Source organism: Vipera berus (assembly GCF_964194415.1).
Source record: "Vipera berus genome assembly, chromosome: Z".
NCBI lineage: Eukaryota > Metazoa > Chordata > Lepidosauria > Squamata > Viperidae > Vipera > Vipera berus.
The window spans coordinates 60,273,204-60,296,151 of record NC_138205.1 but is presented as its reverse complement, the minus strand read 5'-3'; the positions used below and the strand labels follow the sequence as shown (position 1 = coordinate 60,296,151).

The 22,948-nt window shown below is 39.0% G+C and overlaps 1 protein-coding gene across 7 annotated transcripts in view; it reads right to left on the bottom strand.

Moving 5' to 3' along the window:
- The window catches only part of COBL (cordon-bleu WH2 repeat protein), a 242,330-nt gene that overhangs the window by 145,586 nt on the left and 73,796 nt on the right, over positions 1-22,948 (bottom strand). For 5 of the 7 annotated variants that reach the window (XR_014028621.1, XR_014028622.1, XR_014028623.1 and 2 more), the window contains 3 exons: positions 5,995-6,208; positions 4,347-4,575; positions 129-173 (listed from right to left, as the gene is read on the bottom strand). Coding sequence is in view for 2 of the 7 variants with exons in the window: in XM_081345343.1 (XP_081201469.1) it covers positions 129-173; positions 4,347-4,575; positions 5,995-6,208 (488 nt within the window). In the remaining 5 variants the exon portion in view is untranslated. Of the gene's footprint in view, positions 1-128; positions 174-4,346; positions 4,576-5,994; positions 6,209-17,262; positions 17,429-22,948 lie in introns of those variants that run through there. The other 2 variants (XR_014028625.1, XR_014028624.1) reach the window with 2 other exon arrangements.

Genomic DNA, 22,948 nt, shown 5'->3' with positions numbered 1-22,948 from the left:
ACAAAAAGGTTTTCTATTATTTGCTAAAATGCATTCCAGAGATAACAATAAATATAAAAATATTAATATAAAAACATGCAAAAATAAAAATAAAAAGGAAATTTCTCTCCAAGTACATTTTACAATACCTTTATAGTTCAAAGAAGATTCAGACAGAGTTTTTGATGGAAGAACTGCAACAACAGGAAAGTAACACTATGAAACTATGCTAACATTGATTTATTTACTTATACAAAATTTTAATATATTGCCTATTTTCTAAGACTATAAAAATACCACCAACACCTCCAAAAAGTAAAAACAGTATTTCTACCATCAATGTCTAAACATATTGAATAATAGTAAGAGCTGAAGCATCTTGCACAAGACCAGATGGTTGGAGCTATCTTATATCTTAGGAGGTACCTATTCCAGAGTATGGGGAAAATTTCTAAGAAGATATGTTGTCAGGCTTCTGTCTCATTTGTGAGGTGAAAGCCTTAAGTATTCCCTCCTTCAAAGACAATATAGGGTAGGCCAGATCTTACTGGGAAAGTCTTATTTCATAAAATAAGAACAGGTTCCTTTCTTGTAACTATGCTCTTACACCATTAATTAGTGATTCAGTTAAATGGGTACTATAAAACACATCTGAGCTGAGTTTTTAGAAGAAGAAAACTCATGCTCCGCTCTAAAGCAGTTGATCAAGGAGGTGATTGTCACCACAATTTCAGTTCCTTGAACAAACATTAATAAGATTCTATTGACCAATATGTGATAAATATGGAAGGCAAGGGCCTGGCAAATATCAAGAGTGTATCTTTCACACTCTGAAGGAAAAAATGGTATCAATCATGTCCTGAGACCAATAAGAAACAAACTTCAAAAAATCCAAAGAGTAGTATCCTTGATATTATGGAACCAATTCCAGCATTCCCAAAGCATTCTACCAGAGGAATTCTGCCTCCTGGACCAAGTGGCTCAGATTTTGATTATGGTCAAATTAAAGCATCACAGCCTCAGAATACAAAAGTAGATTGCATAAGGCTGGCACAGAAGGATATACTGTAGGTTATGAAAAGAGAGCAGATATGCTGCTGCAAGACTGATGAACGTCAGCTGAATAGGCTCAGCATGGAGTATTTAAACCCTCTCTTAATTGTGACAAATTGCTAGAAAATAGTTTTCTACTCTGATTATTCTTTGACTAATGATCACTGTGTTTTTGTAAAGTTTTGGCCTTTTTACTATTCTTCTGGACTTCTTATTTAGTTTGGCATTTTGGTTCAAAATGTTGTGACTTTTGCTATGGTATATGTGCCAATGACAATTTTCCAGCATAAAACCAGGAAAGACAAAAACAAGCAGTGGGAAAAGCATTATTAAAATCTGGAAGAAGCTAACAGGAATGGACATACTAAGGTCATGTTTGCTGCAGTGAAAATGAAGCAATTCAACTTTTTAGCATGGCAAGGAACTGTTAAAGACTGCAACAGGAATGTACTAAGTGACCAGTAGAAGATCAAGAACAGGTAGAAATAATATACAGAACGACTCTATAGCAGTTTAACTTACCTTGAAGATGACAATGATGACAGCCCAAATAATAAATATCCATATGTCTTGAAAGAAGTAGAATTGGCATAGAGATATTGACAAATTAAAAAGCCCCAGATATTGATAGAATACCTTGGGATTATTAAAACCAGTGCCAGTTAGTATCATCACTCCCCTGTGTCAAGATATATGGTCTATATGTCAAAGGCCTCAAGACTGGAAAAAATCTCTTTTTTATCCTATTAGTAAAGAAAGGCAATGCCAGAGACTGCTCCAAATATCACACGATTGTACTGATTTCTCATGCAAGCAAGAGTTTGTTAAAATATTGTTCAACAGAGGCCACAGAATGTCATCGACCAAGAGATGTATAAGCTGGCATTAAAAGGGGGCATGGCACTCAAGATCACATTGCCAATATTACATGGATTATGGAAAAAGCACATGAATATCTAAAGCAGGCATGTCAAACTGCTGGCCCACAGGCCAGATGCATCACACTGAAACCACACCCACCCCATTGCCAGCAATGGGGAAAAAGTCCCAATACATTGCACGATGTCATGTGACATCGCAAGTTTGACATGACTGATCTAAAGGATCTATATGCATGTTTTATTTATTTTAGAAAAGCTTTTGATTATGTAGAACACAATAAACCATGTTTGCATGAACTTGCTATTCCAAACCACCTGATTAAATTTATCAAATCACTGTACACTGATCAAGAGGCAACAGTGAGAACGCTCTATGTGACACAGATTGGTTCAGGATCAGTAAGGTGTTAGTTAGACAGGGATGTATTTTATCACCATTTTTATTCAATCTGTATGCTGAAATGATAAAGCGGAAATTAGACCTAGAACTGCCTGAGTTGGGAGTGAAAATTGGAGAAAGAACAATAAATAATTTGAGGTATGCAGATGATATAACATAAGGAAGACCTGGGGAAAAATACCTGGAAAATCAAGGATGAAAGTGAAAAATGTAGAATTAATTCTTAATTTTAGGAAAACAAAGATAATGACAACAGCTGCATAAGAACATGATATGTTTAAAATTAAAAGGAGGAAAATGAATTAGTTCAAAAATTTATCTTCCTTGGATTAAAAATTGTTCACAACGGCAGTTGTACTCCTGAAATTGAACACACTGCAATGGTTAACAGGAATAAAATCTAGAAAACAGAGGTATTGATATAAATACAAATAGAAGGCTAAAAGCAATAGTCTTCCCTATAATGATATATGGGTGTGAGAATTGGACTCTAAGACTAGTGATGTCAAGCTCCGAAAAGACCTTTTTGCTATTCCCTCCATCTTTGCTTCCTAGCTTGCCTACAGACTCGGGATGGGGGGGGAGAAAAGGAAGGGGTGAGTGCCTCACAGGAGTCTGATAATGAGCCATCAAGCCAATTGATTGGACAATGTACTTGTCAGACCAAAGGGTGGGGAGGTCCTTTGCTTTTAACTTATACATTTTGGCACCTTTCTAATTAGAGCTGGCTTTCAATTCACCAGTGCTGATATGCTGTATTAAATAAAGTTTTGCATTAGAGATTGGAATGTCTTATCTATGCTCATTTTGTTGGGATCATCAATAGGAACCATGACACGTGATCAAAGAAGAATTGATGCCTTTGAACTGTGTTACTGGCATAAATTGTTGTGTATACCATGGACAGCCAGAACAACCAAGAGAGATGCTGAATCATATAAAACTAGAAACATCACTAGAAGCTAAATTCACAAGACTATATCTGATTTACTTTGGCCATGTCATGCATGCAAATTCATTGGAGAAATCACTGATGCTAAGAATGATTAGTGGATCAAGAAGAAGGGGTGGGCAAAGATTACTCCGTTTTATTTCTTGGATGGTTGAGTTCCAGCTACTGGCCTTCACACCCCATCCTCAATACTTCTGCACTTATAGGAACATAGAAACATTATCCATCATAGATCCAAGTAACTACTTCAGAGGTAAAATGCTTAAATGGACAAATAAAGGGCAGAAAAGGATCCAAGTTGTTTTAGGATTCTAACAAATTTCATAAAGATTAATAGAGATTGATCAGTAACTGCCTCAACAATATATTATTTTATTTAGCACTATTGTTTTATATAAAGGGTTATACATAATTTTCATTGATTTTAAACACATTGTAGAATACAGCTGAAAACATTTGTTTAAATACTTGTTGCTGCTCCTATTAATGTAGCTGATTCAATTTATTTAGTTATTGAGTAATGTTATATCAATTCAATTCAAAATGCTTACCAATTTCACCTTGAAATTAATTAATAAGCTTTTGATGTGTGTTCTATGTCTTGATGATGTAACTGTTATGTCACTGGCACCAATAAGAAGTTTTTGTTTCTCACTATATTTTATGACAGATTACTGTGACAGGGATTGTTATCATAAAACAAAACTAGCTGAAATTTTTTACCAGTTCAGATATTTATAAGTTAAAATTAACTGTGAACAAGTTACAATTATGTAAATGCCTTGGCATTTTTTTAGACTTCTGGAATGTAAAAAAGTCAAATTCAATATAAAATGGAAAACTTAAAAGAAGTGCTAATGAACCAAATTCTGTAAGACCTGGCAGATATTATGTTGCAGCAGCAATTAACATTTTCAAAGCAAAGACCACTGCTCAGCTGGTATATGGTTTTTAAGTTTGAATTTATTAGAATAATAAAATCTACTGATCTACTAGCCACCTCTAAAATGGACTTCCCCATTTATAAGGTTTAATACATACAGTAGCTTCCTATAATAGTTTAACATAGACCGTGACTTACCTTTTTTCTTGCTCCAGGCATAAAGCTCCTTTATCCCTAGATCATTCAGTGATTTTGTCAATTCCAATTTTTCTCCAGTGAAAGTATCTCTTGAGAGAACAATGCATTCCTGACTAACTTCACACTTTTCGCAAATGATTGGGATTATATTCTCAAGAGGAACTTCAGGATTCACTCGAAATACTGTCTTTTGTGTCTTCAAATAATTTACTACCAGTCTCACAGTTTTCTAGGAAAAAGCAATTTGAAAACACCAAAATGTCTAAACACAATACTTCATTAATATAATTCAAATAGAATTAAAATAGATCATTTAAACTGGATGAGAAAACTACAAAATAAATGTACACTGTACATTCATTTCATGTTAATGCTATAACTGCATAGATATATGCATAAACAGAAATCATAAGTGCAATATTCATACATATGCTGAAAAAAATAATGAAGATAAAGGTAACTGAAGAGAAATGACATTTTCTAAAATACCAGATTTAGTTGTCTTAGAAAACAAGCATGCACGCTATAAGGTCCCCTGATTCCCTGAATCTTTCCTCATAAATTAGTTTCAAAACCTGCATATTAGAACCATGGAGAATTTCTTTGGCCAGGAACGGAGTACAAATGGCTGAGAAGAGTGTGCGAGTTAATGGGGAGGCATGGCGCAAATGCATTGAAGCTCAGGGAGGATGAACAAAATGCATGGGATGTAGGACATGGCATAAGCACACTGAACCGGGAGAAGGGTGTGCAGGTCATGGGAAGCACATAAAGAGCATGAGGAGGTTTGAGGAGCTGCATGAGTGAGGCATGGTGTGAGAGCAGCAAAGCTCAGAGAGGGTAAGCAAGAATGCAAGAGTGGTAGGAGAGGCATGTACAAGGCATGGAGCAGTGAGGCTCAAGGTATGCAAGAGGGGTATGCAAGGGTGTATGGGTGGCCAGTGAGGAGTAGTGGGAATCCAGAGGGCCTGAGGGAGGGTGCACAGAGGGGAATTGATTGATTTTGCTTATGGAAAGCCAGCAGGGAAGGTTGCAATCATCACCATGGGACAATGCAACGGTCCTAAGAGTAAGCCAGTTGTCAACCACCCAGATTATGATCATGTGACTGTGGGGATGCTGAGACAGCCAGAATTTTGAGGAATTGAAACTACTACTCAATGTCGTTGTAACTTGAACATTTGCTGGACAAGTGGTTGTTAACAAAGAACTACCTATACTTACTATACATTTCATATGATCCATCCCTGAAATTAGTTTCTTCACTTTTAAGTCAGACCTAGATGTTCAAGCAACAAGCTTTTGTTTGCTTCAGTTAGTTAATTCATGCATTCACTTATTATTATAAATATTCATATACTGCTTATTTAAAAACATCAATTTAAGATGTTAAACTGAATGTAATTCATAAAGCAACCATACATTTTTTCAAAAATGTACTCAAAAGAACCTCCAACTGTAAATTTAATCAGAACAGTGGAATTACTAGATCCTTATGTATTTGGCCAATAATGCCTATCCTTGCGATACTTGATGGATTAAAAGTCTGTATCAGCAATATTAAAATAATCCAGCATAGTGAGATGACTATCCCCTTCTCTATTTCTGGACATAATTCAAGAAATAGATCATAAGTAAATGCTTTTACCTCAGGAATCTTTGGTGGAGGCCGCTTGATTTTTTTTTCTTTAGGAAGCTTCAATTTTAGAAGTATCTTCTGTACATCTAATGTCCCTATCAAAGTATTTGGCCTGTAACTCAAAGATTGTTGGGTCTCCCAAGACTGCAACTCAAAAGTATAATGTGCTGGATTTAAGTGGTACTGGCTGCACAAATCTACAAACAGATCCATCACAGCTTTACTGGAAGAAAAAAAATGCTGAAGGTTATTCATGAAAAGGCCAGTTATAAACTAGTATTAACTTGAAAATTTCACAATAACTATACAACATACATCACAACAAAAAAATATCAAGTCATTATTTTAAAAAGCCTTAAAAACACACTTCAAAAAAACCATGGAAAATATAAATGTCCAAAATCTTTTATATATCTACATTTTACAGAGGGGTGGGCAATTAATTTTCCCAAGGTCATATGAGAAATGGGGACTGTTGTTTCAAAAAGAAATTGGATAACCATTTGTCTGGGATGAAATAAGAACACTACCTGGGCATGGGTTAGACTAGAAGACCTCCAAGGTCCTTTCAAGCGGTATGATTCTATGAGAGAATCATGGAATCTATTATAAAACTGACAAGAAGTATAAGTAATATAAAAAATTGAGGTTGTAATTAGCATTTTAGTGTGTTGGAAAGAGTCAGAAGTCAAAACTCCAGCAATGGAGCAACCACAACTCTGTGAAGCAAGCTTTTCCACTGATTAATATTCACTGTCAGAAAATTTCTTTTTGATTCCAGGTTGTATCTTTTTCTGGCAAGCTTCTATTCATTGTTTCTTGTACTATCCTCAGGTGCTCTGGAGAATAAATCAATCCCCTCTTCCCTGTGTCAGTCCTTCAAGTATGGGTGTGACAGCTATCATGTTACCCTTAATCCTTCTCTTTGTTAGATTAATCATTACTAGCTCCCTAGCCATTCATCATTATTTAACCTCCAGCCTCTTTATCATCTTTGTTGTTTTTCTCTGCTTTCTAGAGTGTCAGGATCTTTTGTATATTGTTATGTGTGGCCTTATTAATGCAATATAGAGCTTTTACTATCACTTCTTGTGAATGATGCCTTTCCTTGTCTATGGCGCTCAGGTCTACATTGGCTACTTTGGCTGCTACAACACACTGCTGACTCAAAGTGGTGGTCTATTAGGACACCTAGATTCCTCAAAAGGATATCTACATCTCTTAACAGGTTCTACTGTTGAGCCAAGTACTGACTATTATGTACCTGCACATTTCATTTTTCCTGTCTAAATGCAGGACCTTACTTTTATCACCACTGAACTCCATCTTGTTAGTTAAGGTCCAATGCTAACAGCTCTCAAGGAGCTTCTGAATCTTATCATGTAAAGTGTTACAAATTTACTCAGTTAGAATATAGAACATAGAATAATAGAGTTGGAAAGAAACTCGGAGGTCTTGAGATGAGATGGGATGGGATGGGATGGGATGAGATGAGATGAGATGAGATGAGATGAGATGAGATGAGATGAGATGAGATGAGATGATGAGATGAGATTACCTTTATTGTCATTTTTTACTGTGGGCATGACACACATAAAAAATGAAATTTAGTTGCCTGCTCTCAAAGTGAACGCATACATGACACACATCTAAACATACTATATACAACATATGCATACTATATACAGCATATGTATAGACCTACACCCCAACATATACATATAAATATTAAACACTGTCTATCTTGAATATATAATGGAAGGAGGAAGCTTGAGAGTTCACAAGGTTTGTACTGTATGGAACGAAACTGGCTGAATCTGGATGTTCTGCTACCTTCATGGAGCCTCCTCCTAGAAGGTAACAAGGAAAACAGATTGTAAAAAGGATGGGTAGTGTCCCAGACAATCTTACGGACCCTGCTCAAACAATGCTTCTGTGCTATATCCTGGATGGGAGGGAGGGAACTGCCAATGATCTTTTCAGTCATCCTCACCACTCTCTGCACTGTCTTCATGTCTGAAGCAGTGATGCTTCCAAACCACTGTGATGCTGTATGACAGGATGCTCTCAATCATCCCCCTGTACACTGCCTGCTCGAGCAGGACACCCTATATTATTTCAGACAAAGGGTTGTACGGTCTTTTTTTTTTTAAAGCCTCCAGTGATGGAGCACCAAAAGCTTCTGAAGGCAAACTATTCCATAGGTTAATTACTCTCACTGTTAGGAAATTTCTCCTTAATTCTAGGTTGCTTCTTTCCATATTTAGTTTCCAACCCTTGTTTCCTGTCTTCCCTTTTGGTGTTTTGAAAATAGTTTGATTGCCTTCATCTTTGTAGAAGCCCCTCAAATACCAGAACAGTCCTATCATGCCACTCCCACTCATTTCTTTTCATTAGACCAGACATACCCAATTCCTCCCCTTCATGGATTACTGCCTTATCATGGCAAAGGGGCTTGTGTAATTCAATGAAGCTATAAGCTATGCTTTGCAGGGCCTACCAAGATAGACAGGTCATAGCAGAGAGTTCTAACAAAATGTGATCCACTGGAGAAGGAAATGGCAACCCACTCTAGTATTTTTGCCATGAAAACCCCATGGACAGTAACAAAAGGCAAAAAGATATGATGCTGGAAGATAAGCCCCTAAGGTTGGAAGGCATCCAATATGGTACTGGGGAAAAGCAGAGGGCTAGTACTAGTAGCGCCAGAAAGAATGAAGCAACTGGGCCAAAGCTGAAAGGACGCTCAGCTATGGATGTATCTGGTGGTGAAAGGAAAGTCCAATGCTGTAAAGATTTTTTCTCCATAGGAACCTGGAATGTAATATCTATGAATCAAAGAAAGCTGGATGTGGTCAAACAAGAGATGACAAGACTGAACATCGACATCTTAGGAACCAGTGAACTAAAATGGATAGGAATGGGTGAATTCAATTCAGATGACCATCGGGACTTCCAGTGGCGACGCGACGCCGAAGACAGCCGTTTTCGGGCTGCCCGCTCCGCAGCTGTGTTTTTCCATCGTAAACAGCGCCGATCAGCTGTTTAGATGGATTTGAAGCCCCCTCCTCGGGAGAAGAGGAGGGGGTGAGGCCCCAGGTAGGGGTTGAGCTCTCCGGGGCCGCCTGAGCTGAGAGTTTGGGCGGCTGAAGGATTGAGCCCCCCCGAAGCCTGGGTTGCTCCGAGCTGCGCAGCGCCCCTGCTCCGGGATTTATGGAGCAGAGCCAGGCGTTAGCAACCACCCCTGCCAAAAGGAAATACTTTTGATTGTCAAGATGCAGGCAGAGCAGTACAGGAGGTCAAGGTGATGTGGACTCTTATCTTTACTCTCTAGCTCAATGGATTTTATAGCTTTAAAGTGAAAGTGCGCAATAAGTGAAAGTGGGGGAAGATGGTGGCTAAAACTTCTAAAGTTCTTCGGAGTGCGGGGTCTTCCCTGGTGCAACAGACCTCATTGCAAGCTTTGCTTCCTCCTGCACCTCCTCCGGCATTGACGCTTAAGGATTTACAAGATGCTCTTGGAAAGCATTCACAATTGATGTCTGACATGATGGATGAAAAGTTGAAAAAGCTGGAGGAGAAAATGGAGGAGAAATTGGAGAAATTGGAGAAGAAGATGGAAGAGAAGTTTAGAGCAATGAGGGTGGACATGTTGTCTATAATTGAATCTGTAGCTGTATGTGTGCAACAGCTGGATGTAAAAGTGAAGGATCTCAGTCAAAAGAACTCTATATTAGAAGCAAAGGTATTAGAAAATGAAAATATAAGGGATAAAATGGACGGAGAATTGAGTCTTGTTCAGTATCATCAGATGCAGTATGCTATTAGAATCAGGGGTTTAAAGGAGAATTGTAAAGAAGATTTAAAGCAGCTGATTTCTGAGGCTCTGGAAGGGGTATTGGGCCAGCCAGCATCTGAAATTGAGGGAAATATGGACAAAATTTTTCGTGTAAATTCATGGATTGCAAGACAGAGGAAGTTACCCAGAGATGTGGTGGTTTATTTTACAAAGAGAGTAATTAGAGATGAAGTCATTCAAGCTGCTTATGATACTAAATTGGTAGTGGCTGAGCAAGAAGTCTTGGTTTTAAAAGAGATTCCTCCGAAGATTTTAAGGAGAAGGAAAGATTTTGCATTTCTAGTACAGGAACTTAAGAAATGTGATATTAAGTTTAGATGGGAGATTCCAGTTGGACTGCTGGTGACGCATGAAGGTAAAAGACATTGTCTGGTTACTGTGGCCCAGGCACGTGATTTTTATAGCAATGTGTTAAAAGCAACCCCCCTATCATTTTTGGAAGCTGTAAAGGGATACGGCGAGGGAAAGCTTCAAGATGTTGCAGATAGACAGAGGACAATGGTGTTGGAGGGGATCAAGATACAGTTTCATCGGATGTTGCAGGAGGCCAGAGGATGACGCGTGCCGCCCTAAGAAGAGCGAGACGAGAGCAAGAGCAAGACCAGCAGAAAGTTATGGAATCTCCAAAGTGTACTTACAGTGAAGCTGTGGGAGGGGCGCGGTCCAAAGAAGTTTTGGGGGTCATGACAGACGTGCTCCAAAAGCTTTGGAGCGTTAAGATTGGTGATTAAATTTTTAAATTACAATGTCAATGGATTAAATTTATCATAGAGGAGAAAGAAAGGTTTTTTTAATATTTAACACAATTTAAGATTGATGTTATTTGCTTGTTAGAAAAGTATATTAGGGTTATGGACTAAAAGTATGTGTTGAACTAAGAATGGGTATGCAAGCTCCTAATTAACAACAAGTTGTCTTACAGACTGCTTAAACCTTTTTTTTTTACTCTTTTTATTTGAACTCAAGGATGATTTGGAACTGCGAGACATTTGGCGTGATACATGCAAGAAATATTTTTGATCATAGTTTAGTTTGGTTGGAGATTATTAAGGTTAATAGAGATAGGCGCTTTTGGCGCGTAACTGAGAATTTGTTTAGAAATTAGAGAAAGGTTGGAGAATGTAAATAGTAGGTGAAAGTTTTTTTTTCTTTTTTTTTAAATTAATATGAATAAGGACTGGGATTAAGAAAATCTATTCTGAGTAAAGCTCTTTTTCTGTTTTCCTCTTTTTCTTTTTTACTTCATTTGTAATATTAATAATGTTTGTATTCATTTTATATGAGCTAGAGGGAGATAGAATTAATAGTTTATTGCTGATAACATAGGGGTGCTTATGTTTGTTTTTTGATTTTATACCCTGTATTTAGCTCTGGGAAGTCGGGGGGGGGGGAGGAGGGATTGGGGCAGAGGGATAGGGAGGGTTAGGTAGGGGTGGGGGAGGGGGGATTAAAGTCAAAATGTATTGTAAAACTTTTTAAATAAAAAAAAATAATTCAGATGACCATCGGGTATGCTACCGCAGGCAAGAATCCCTCAGAAGAAATGGAGTAGCCTTCATAGTCAATAAGAGAGTAGGAAAAGCAATACTGGCATACAATCCCCAAAATGACACAATGATCTTAGTTCGAATCCAAGGCAAACCATTCAATATCACAGTAGTCCAAGTCTATGCCTCAACCACCAGTGCTGAAGAGGATGAAGTTGACCGGTTCTATGAAGCCCTACAGCACCTTATAAATCTAACACCAAAAAATGATGTCCTTATCATTATGGGGGATTGGAATGCCAAAAGATAACTGGAATAACAGGCAAGTTTGGCCTTGGAGTACAAAATGAAGCAGGGCACAGGCTGATAGAATTTTGTCAAGAGAATAAGATGGTCATAGCAAACACTCTTTTCCAACACCCTAAGAGATGGCTCTGCACATAGACATCACCAGATGGTCAACACAGAAATCAGATTGACTATGTGCTCTGCAGCCAAAGATGAAGAAGCTCTATACAGTCGTAAAAACAAGACTAGGAGCTGACTGTGGCTCACACTGTGAGCTTCTCCTTGTAAAATTTAAGCTTAAACTGAAAAAAGTAGGGGAAAGCAGTAGGCCACTCAGGTATGGACTAAATCATATCCCTGACGAATATACAGTAGAGGTGACAAATAGATTTAAGGAATTAGATCTGATAGACAGAGTGCCTGAAAAACTATGGACAGAGGTTTGCAACATTGTACAAGAAGTAGCAACTAAAACTATCCCAAAGAAAAAGAAATGCAAGAAAGCAAAATGGCTGTCTGAGGAAGCTTTGCAAATAGCTGAGGAAAGGAGGGAAGCAAAAGGCAAGGGAGAAAAAGAAAGATACACCCAATTGAATGCAGAATTCCAGAGAATAGCTAGAAGAGATAAGAATACCTTCTTAAATGAACCGTACAAAGAAATAGAAGAAAACAATAGAATAGGGAGGACCAGAGATCTCTTCAAGAAAATTGGAGAGATGAAGGGAACATTTCATGAAAAAATGGGGATGATAAAGGACCAAAATGGCAGGAACCTAACAGAGGCAGAAGAGATTAGGAAGAGGTAGCAAAATTACACAGAAGAACTATACAAGAATGAGCTTAACGTCCCTGATAATCACAATGAGGTGGTCACTGACCTCGAGCCAGACATCCTAGAATGTGAAGTGGGCCCTAGAAAAGCTGAGCAACAACAAAGCTAGTGGAGGTGACAGTATTCCAGCTGAGCTATTCAAAATCTTAAAAGACGATGCAGTAAAAGTGCTACACTCAATTTGCCAGCAAATTTGGAAAACTCAACAGTGGCCACAGGATTGGAAAAGATCAGTTTACATTCCCATTCCAAAGAAAGGCAGTGCCAAAGAATGTTCAAACTATCGCACCATTGCACTCATTTCAAATGCTAGTAAAGTTATGCTTAAAATCCTACAAGCTAGACTCCAGCAGTATGTGGATCAAGAACTACCAGAAGTACAGCAGGATTTCGAAGAGGCAGAGGAACTAGAGATCAAATTGCCAACATACGCTGAATCATGGAGAAAGCTAGGGAATTCCAAAAAAACCATTTACTTCTGCTTCATTGACTATGCTAAAGCATTTGATTGTGTGGATCACAACAAATTGTGGCAAGTTCTTAAAGAGATGGGAGTACCAGACCATCTTATTTGTCTCTTGAGAAAACTATATGCGGGTCAAGAAGCAACAGTGGGAACTGGACACGGAACCACTGATTGGTTCAAAATTAGGAAAGGATTCCGGCAAGCCTGTATACTGTCACCCTGCCTGTTTAACTTATATGCAGAGCACATCATGAGAAAGGCAGGGCTAGATGAATCAAAAGTTGGAATTAAGATTGCCGGGAGAAATATCAACAATCTAAGATATGCAGATGATACCACTCTAATGGTAGAAAGTGAAGAAGAACTAAAGAGCCTCTTGTTGCAGGTGAAGAAGGAGAGTGCAAAACTTGGGTTGAAACTTAACATTAAGAAAACCAAGATCATGGCATCTGGTCCTCTCAATTCCTGGCAAATAGATGGGGAAGAAATGGAGGTAGTGACAGATTTTATTTTCCTGGGCTCCAAGATCACCGCAGATGGGGACTGCAGCCAAGAAATTAAAAGGTGCTTGCTCCTGGGGAGGAAAGCTATGGCAAATCTAGACAGCACACTAAAAAGCAGAGACATCACCCTGCCAACAAAAGTGTGTATAGTCAAAGCTATGGTCTTCCCAGTTGCAATGTATGGCTGTGAAATTTGGACCATAAGAAAAGCTGAGTGCCAAAGAATTGAGGCCTTTGAACTATGGAGAAGATTCCTGCGAGTCCCTTGGACTGCAAGGCGATCAAACAGGTCAGTCCTAGAGGAGATCAACTCTGACTGCTCTTTAGAAGCCCAAATCCTGAAGTTGAAACTCAAATACTTTGGCCACCTAATGAGAAAGAAGGACTCACTGGAGAAGAGCCTAAAGCTGGGAAAGGTTGAGGGCAAGAGAAGAAGGGGACAACATGGAATGACGTGGCTGAATGGAGTCACTGAAGCAGTAGGTATGAGCCTAAATGGACTCCAGAAGACGGTAGAGGACAGGAAGGCCTGGACAAATGTTGTCCATGGGGTCACGATGGGTCAGACACAACTTCGCAACTAACAACAACAAGGCACCCGAGGTGCAGGTTGCCTAAGGTTAGACATAATCTCCAGTTTGAGCAGACTACAGTGGGAAACAGGATGGATTTGTCATAGGCTCTTAGGGAACTCTAGTTCGAAAGTCACTGGGTTAATAATACATTTAATAGGAAAAGGTTCGACAAACTTAGGACCCAATTTTTTAGAGGGCTGTAAAGATTGTAAGTATTTGATAGAAAGGTATACTTTATTTCCTACTTAAAAGGTTTATGTTCCATTCTCTTTTTGTCAGCCTGAACATTATAAGTAGCTCTGGCATCATCCAGTGCCTTTCAAACTATCAGCCAATTATTTTGCAATTGTTTAATCCATTGTGCAGAGAAGGGATGTCAGGTTCCTTAGTAGACAATTCAGGCATAGGGAGAAAGGTCTGCCTATTTGCAACCTGGAAAGGGGTGAAACCTGTACTAAAATGCACAGTATTGTTGTAAGCAATCTCAGCAAAAGGCAACAAATCAGTCCAATTATCTTGTTGATAGTTGATAAAGCATCTAAGATATTGTTCTGGAATAGAGTTTAGTCTCTCTGTCCCACCATTTGTTTGAGGATGATGACTAGATGACAACCCCTGACTAGACCCCAAAAGGTCCAGAAAAGCTTTCCGGAACTTGGAGGTGAACTGGATCCCCCAGTCTGAGATTATATGTTGCAGGGTTCCATGAAATCGATAAATATGTTGTATAAAGACTTTAGCCAGCATTCTAGCAGTTGGGATTTGGGGGCATGGGATGAAATGGGCCTGCCTAGAGAACAGGTCAGTAACCACCCAAATAACCATATTTCCCATGCTTTCAGGAAGCTCCACAATAAAATCCATAGAGATCTTTCTCCAGGGTGCTGAAGAGCTTGCTACAGGCTGAAGCATCCCAGATGCTTTCCCTTGCCGCCACTTTGCTGCTGCACATGTGGGGCAGCTTGCCACACAGCTCTCAATGTCCTTCTTTAATGTCTCTTAAGAAGTGTTTTGATCAACCCAAAGTGCTCAGCTATCTTCAAGTTGTGGCCAGTTTGTATCACCTTTAATCTTAGAGCTGCTGGAACATACAGTTTATCTCTGAGCTAGGCCAGGTTGTCTTTTATTAAACAGAGGATTTTACAGTTCAAAAACCACTCATCAGTTTCTAGCACTTTCTTAAATTCATGGGCTATCATCTTGTCTAGTGGCATAGTGGTTTTGCTTTGCATCTCTGTGGTGACTGGTGCTGCCAACTGTTTTGTGGGCAGCATTGGTTTAACTATTTAGGACTTTACACTGTTGTATTGTGGCATTCTAGATAGGGTGTCTGCCAGAAAAAAAATTCCTCCAGGAAGGTAATGAATTGTAAAGTTGAATTGGTGAAAGTGTTCAGCCCACTATGCTAATTTTGGGGACAGTTTTCTAGGGGTTTTCAATGCTTCAAGATTCTTATGATCAGTCCACATCTGGAAAGGTATTTTACTCCCTTCTAAGAAATGTCTCCAAGTTCGGAGAGACCATCATATTGCATAGGACTCCTTCTCCCAGGCTGGCCATCTTTGCTCAATTTCAGATAATTTTTTTGGATGTGTAAGCACAGGGTTGTAGCTGGCTCTTCTTGTTTTTCTGGAGGAGTACCACCCCTTACTGCCATGTCACTGGCATCAGTTTGAATGACAAAAGCCTCCTCTGGATCTGGGTGTTTCAGTACCAGCTCTGTGGAGAAAAATCACTTTAGCTTTTCAAAAGTGACCTGACATTCCATAGTCCATCTCAGTGGTTGGCTGGGTTTCGGCTTATCCCCACCTTTTGTCTTTAACAGATTTGTAATGGGGAGCGCAATCTGTGCAAAGGAAAGGATAAATTGCCAGTAGAAATTTGCAAAGCTCAGGAAGCTTTGTAGTTGCTTTCTGGTATGAGGGGGGACCCACGCTAGTACGGCCTGTACTTTCTCTGGGTCCATCTCCACCCACTCACATGAGATGCAATTGCCCAAGTAATCAATGCAATCTTTGTGGAATTCACACTTTGAAAGTTTGGCATACAGCTTGGCAGAGCATAGTTTGTTTAACCTTGCTCTAACCAGTTTGATGTGCTCTGCTTTGATTTCAGTGTAGATTAAGATGTCATCAAGATACACCAAAAACCCCTTGTACAGATGCTCATTAAGAACCTCATTAATCAACTGCATGAAAACAGCAGGGCCCCCCCTGCAGCCCTAAGGGTATCACCCTAAACTGACAACAGCCCAGGGGGCAATTGAAAGCAGTCTTCCATTCATCCCCCTTCCTTATTCTTATTTAATAATAAGCCTCCCATGAGTCTAGTTTGGAGAAAATCTTTCCTTTTGACAGGTGTGCTAGCATGTCCCTCATTAGAGGAATAGGGTACACATTTTCCATGCACATCGTGTTTAATCTCCTATAATCCATGTAGAGATGAAGATACCCATCCTTCTTTTCCCTAAATAGGACAGGGGCAGCCACTCGTGGTGTGGCAGGTTGAATGAAATCCTGAGCCAAGTTCTTGTCAATGAACTTGTGAATTTCGTCCAACTCCCTAGAGGTCATGGAATACAACTTTGGCTTTGGGAATTTCAGCTCTGGGACAATTTCAGTGGCACATTCTGTAGGTTGGTGGGGCGTGAGCTCATCCAATCTCTGCTCACTAAACACTTCTGCTAAGTCCCAGTATTCTGGAGGGAGGCTCTGTAGTTTCTGCTCACAGAGGGCGGACACTAGTTTGCAGTGTAGTTCACACCTCCCACTCTCATCCTTTGATAGGGGAGGGGCCCTCTTCAGGAATTTCAGGCTTCCCTCCCTCCAATTGACCATGGTGTTCCATTCCTTTAACCATGTTAGCCCCAGCACCAGTGGCCTCTCCATGTCAGGGGCCACAATAAACACTAAAGCCTCTTTTTTTTAAATCCCATTTATATACCACCCTTCTCCGAAGACTCAGGGCGGCTTACAATTTAAAGCACAAATCAATGTGCTTAGCAAATCAATATGCTTAGTGGCTTCCCATAAGTAATTCAGGGGTCTGGTGGCAAAACTGGCCAGGATCCCCCCTGCAATGTACCCACTGAGTTGGCACAAGTCACTGGGAATCTTCAATTTTTTGAGGGGTGCCCCCATCTTCCCAACTAGCTTTGGGCTGATTAGGCAGCAGGTGCAACCTGAGTCCAGCAGAGCTGGTAGTTTTAACTCCTTCCCAGTGCCCAGTATGGACAGTTCTAGGAGCACCATTATTGGGTCAATCGACCCACTTACCAAGGGGTCATCATCTCTCTGCAGCTTCTGAGTCATCGTCCGGTGGTGTCAGAGCTTGACCCTCCACCCCATGGGGTCAGGAGAGCTCTATGAACTCCATAGTCCTCACTACTGACTCCTTTTGGCACAGTGCAGCTTTTGTTGATCTTCCACTCGGCTGATGGTCTCCCCTTTTCTCTGGCATTTTGCTGTGACAGTTGACTGTCTTTTTTTCTGCATTTGAACCAGGGAGTGGAGCGGGGTTACGCTTGTGTGGTTCTTGCTCCTTTTCCTCTCCTCTCTGGCTGCAGCCTATTTCCCGGTCTCACCAAGCGGTACTGGTGATCTATTTCCACCTCTTCTGCCAAGAGACACCAATCACCTTGGAGTATGACGTTCCACACAGGTGTTGTGTAGGTCTTTGTTGAGCCCATCCTGGAAACTACACACTAGGATTTCTTCTAGCCAGTTTACATGACTGACTATCTCTTGGAATTCCTCTGTGTATTCAGCTAATGGTCGTCGCCCTTGCTTCACCAATTTGAGGTGGGTGTGGGCTTTCTGATCTGCAAGACAGTCTTCGAACCAACATTGGAGGGCTCCCATGAATCGGTTGAAATCGCTCAGCTTGGCGGCATTGCAGTTGTACAGGTTCACCATCCAGTCAGGTGCGCTATCCTCCAGTGCCAGGGTGACTACCCTGACCTTCTCCTCATCCGTTGGCAGCATCCTCCCATATACTTGCATGTAGGTGAAGACTTGGACAAAGAAGAACCCCAATCGCTTGGGATTTCCATCAAACTTTACCCCCCAATGGTATCAGTTCACGGGCTGGGGCGGCCCCTCTCTGGGTCCTTAGGGAGGGAATGCTCGCTGTGAGGCTGCTATAGGGGGGCAGCCGGCACTGCCACCTCAGTCACAACTAGCTCCTCTCCATCAGCTTTCTCCTCTGACCCTGAGTGTCCCCACAGCTGGACTTTCAGCTCATCAAAGGACTGCCTCACATACTCCATAGTTTGCTTCACGAGTGCTTCCACCAGCTCCAATTTGGGATCCGCTTTCCGTTCCTTGGGAGGGCATGCCACACAGAACAAAGCAAAACAACTATTTCCCCCATGCAAGCACCCCTCCCCCAACAGAATAGTAGGCCCCGAAAATGAATACATAGGCAAAGGCAGGAAGGGAAGAAATAAGGGAATTGAAGGCAAATATAATTTAAGGGATCCTGACAATACCTTTGTGCATTTTTGATAACTTGTCTGGTGTTAAGTACTAATGGTATGTCATCTTGTAAAAATTTTCTTTTAGATTATAATTTAATGTAAATTTTAATCCTTTATTCCACATATTTCCCCATTGTTCAAGCATTACATTATATCCAAATTTCCTTGCCCACGTTTTACTTGTTCATTTTCCAGATTTAAATTCATTAATATTGTATAAACTTTAGCAGTACTATGTTCATCACTACCACACAGTAGGCTTTCAAATTCATTTTTAACAATATTAAACCCATAATTCTTTTTATCTAACTTAACTCTTTGGTTGGCAGTTTGGCGGGTCGAATCCCCAGTTCCTTGTAACAAAGTGAGCGCCTGTTACTCGTCCCAGCTTTTGCCAACCTAGCAGTTCGAAAGCACGTAAAAATGCAAGTAAAAAAATATGGACCACTACGGTGGGAAGGTAACAGCGTTCCATGCGCCTTTGGCATCTAGTCATGCCGGCCACATGACCACGGAGACGTCCTCGGACAAGCACTGGCTCTTTGGCTTTGAAACGGACATGAGCACCGGCCCCTAGAGTTGGAAATGACTAGCACGCATGTGCGGGGGAACCTTTACCTTTAAACCATTGACAAACATGACCTTCTGATTCTAGTTCCTCCTTGAATTTGAGGGTAGGCTCACCCAGATTAAAAGATATTATTTTACCATAGGTCCACCAATTTGGCCTCATCACCATCTATTTTCTTAAAAAGGCTTCTTGCGGGGAAACCCAAAGTGACACCTTCATAGAGAATCTTGTTTTATATTTATTCCTGACTCTTAAAATGGTACACCCGGTAAAATGATTATTAAAATCAACATTTACTTTAACTTTGTCATGCCACAGATAGCCATGCCAACCAAACCTTAATTCATGGCTTTCTAGAGCCAGTAACCTCTTATTCTGAAGGTTCACCCATTCTTTTAGCCATACCAAACAACAAACATCAAAATACCGTTTCAAATCAGGTAAACCTAAACCTCCTCTTTCCTAGCATCTTGCAATAATTTAAATCTAATTCTTGGTTTTTTCCCCTGCCATATAAACTTAGAGATATCCCTCTGCAATTGTTTAAATGGAGTATCAGTTGCAAATATTGGTAATGTTTGGAACAGGAAGTGCATCTTTGGTAAAAGCTTCATCTTAATCACAGAAATTCTACCCAGTAATGATAAATGCAATTTGTCTCATCTTAATAAACCTTTTTTGATACCATTCCAGAGTGGCACATAGTTATTTTTGAACAAGTTTGTAGTTGAGTTTTATAAAGTAACCCCCAAATATTTCACCTTTTTCTCAACCCTAAAACCAGACGTTTTAGTCAATATATCACGATCCTGTGCAGTCATATTCTTAATCAACATTGATGTTTTCTGCTTATTAATTTTAAAACCAGCCAAGGACGCAAACTCACTTACTTTCCTTATCAAGTGTTCTATATTATTTTTTGGGTCTTGCAGAAATATCACCAAATCACCAGCAAAGGCCTTCAATTTATAAACTTCCTTTTTAATATTTATACCTTTTATTTTTTCATCTTGTCTGATATCTCTGTTCAGGACTTCTAGCACCAAGATAAACAAAAGTGGAGACAACCACACATCCTTGTCTTGTACCCTTTCAAATTTCACATGAGTTAGATTGTCATTAATAACAATTTTTGCTTGTTTTGCTTGTTGACCCCTTGAATAAAATTCCCCCCAAAGTCCATTTCTTGCAGAACTTTAAACATAAAGACCCAATTTAAGTTGTCAAAGGCCTTCTCAGCATCTAGGAATATTAAAGCTGCCTGTTGTTTGTTCTGGTATTATAAGTATTCAATAATATTCAAAACCATTCTCACATTATTCCTTAGCTGTCTTTTTGACAGAAAGCCAGTTTGGTCGTCTGGAATATATACCTGTAAAACTTTTTTATTTTTATTTTTTTATAGATATTTTATTGGTTTTTAACTATAACAATCTCCAATGCCTGGTGTACAACGTGTTGTCTTGGTTTATATTTTAATAAGAAAAAAAGGACAGTAATAATTAATTAATACTCAATAATAATTAAATTTGAAAATTCCATAATTAATGTATTAATTAATAATACATTTCTTTGGTCTTCCCTTCTCCCATTTGTATTTTCCTTCTTCAACCTTAGCCAAAATGTAATTCTTAATATATTCAATATATAAATGATTAGGTATAGGCATTTTTTATATTTATATAAATATAAATAATAATAATCACTCTATATAACATTTTTCAGCTTATATTATTCTCATAACCATCATCTCATTAGTTCAGCATATCTCCTATTTTTATAATTTTTGTTTGCTTAGATTCCCTTATATTCAATCCAATTCTTATCAGTATTTCTTCATATTAGTCATCTCACTGACTAAATTTTCCCATTTAGGTACATCATCCCAATATTTTATGTCATGCATTATAAAAATACTATACTTTTTTATCTATCTTATAGTATCTAGATATAACACTCTTTTTAATCAGTTTATATTTTATTTATATATTAATAAAAGTTACATCAACCTACTATTTTAACATTTTATATATTTAATTTAATTTAATTTAATTTAATTTAATTTAATTTAATAATATTTATATACCGCCCTTCTCCCTGAGGACTCAGGGCGGTTCACAGGGCAGAATAAAATACTAAATACAAACGTTAAAACAAGATTAAATAATTGCCCATATTAAAACAGTTGGAATCAAGTTCTAAAACACCAAGTTAAAATTAAAACACAAGACTAAAAACCCCACCAATCCCCATCAGGCTAGGCCGGCTTGAACAAACAGAAACGTCTTGAGATCGCGACGAAAGGAGCGAAGATCGGGCGCCATCCGGAGCTCTACCGGTAGCTGATTCCACAGCTCCGGAGCGCCCACAGAGAAGGATCTCCCCCTGGGGACCACCAATCGACATTCTCTGATCGGTGGCACCCTGAGGAGGCCCTCTCTGTGGGAACGCACAGGGCACAGGGAGCTTGATGCCGGCAGCAGATGTTCCCTAAGGTACTCCGGCCCCATGCCATGAAGGGCTTTAAACACTGTTACCAGTACCTTGAATCTCAATTTAAAGATACTATATTACTTAAATCTCTTATCCTTCTTGTTATAAGGCCCCTTTGTGTTCAAACTTTTCTGTTCTTTTAGCCAAATTCAAACAAATGTTTATTCACGTAATAGTCCATCCTGTAGGGCGAGTCAAATCTCTTTTATCTTTCTCTGGTCTTCTTCTTTTGCTGAGTAATTTTCCAAGTTGATGTTATCCGCTTATCCAGAAGTTCCTGTATTTTTACAAATGTTGTTGGGAATACAAAGATGAAGTAAGTAAGAAAGATACTTTTTGTCTCCCAAACTTTGATGGTTCTCCTGATAATTCCATTTTTCTTGAATCAGAACCTTGAAGATTTTTTCCTGTTTGTGTCAAATTGTAATTCTTTTCCTTTGTTGTTTCATCAGTTTGATCATACTCTTCTAATTTGTAGTCTGCTGTTTGATTTATTGTGCCTTTGTTGTTATTTCCTGGGTTATTTTAATTGTAAATTTAGATTGGAAATACGCTTATTTAAATCATCAAAGTTGTTTCAGATTTCCTCATGGTTTAAGTCTATTGTCATTTGTATTTGTCCTAACATTACATATATTTCCTCCTGGAAAGTATTTATCTTGCCTTGAAGTATTGCTTCTGGAGGCCCTTGATTTTCCAGGCTACATCCTTCAGGAGAAAATATTGAATGTGGCATCCTGCCATTTTTTGATAAGTATGTGATATCCATGTTGTCTCCCCCTCTTCAAATAATATTTCATCAATGTTTTAATTCAAAAGTCAATTTATCAGTCAGTCAAAATTACACATTCAGTATATTAAGCTACTTTAAATCCTTACCGCAAATTCTCCTCTAAAAGATTGGCCAAAAGCCAAAGGTTTTTCTTTTCCATAAACAGTTCTTAGGTTTAAGCAACAGTCCAGTTTTTCTTTCAAACACTTTTTAATCTTATAGCTGGCTCTTCCTTTGTTCCCAGCTGTCTTCAAGGTTATTTGCAATTCAAAGGAACAAATATCCTTATTGTTAGTGTTCTATTCTTCAAGTCTTCACTAGATGTCAGCAGTTATTTCTTTTTTCAGTTTTTCTTTCAATCCAAAATTTATTTTTGTTATATATTTTCATAATTCCATCAGACATTTTTAAGGTATAATCTTGACAGTTTTTTAGTTCCTAGATTTGTCCAAACTTAAATATTTTAAATCAAATTTTAGTATATCTCTTTCAACCTTTTATGATAATTCACCGGTACCGTCTGTAAGGGAATGGGGATATGGTCCCCTCCCTTCACTTCTGGAGGTTTTCTTGCTTTGAAAATGTTTTTAAGGATTTAAATAGTAGATAGAAGAAAGAAGATCAGTACTCTCACCCAGTG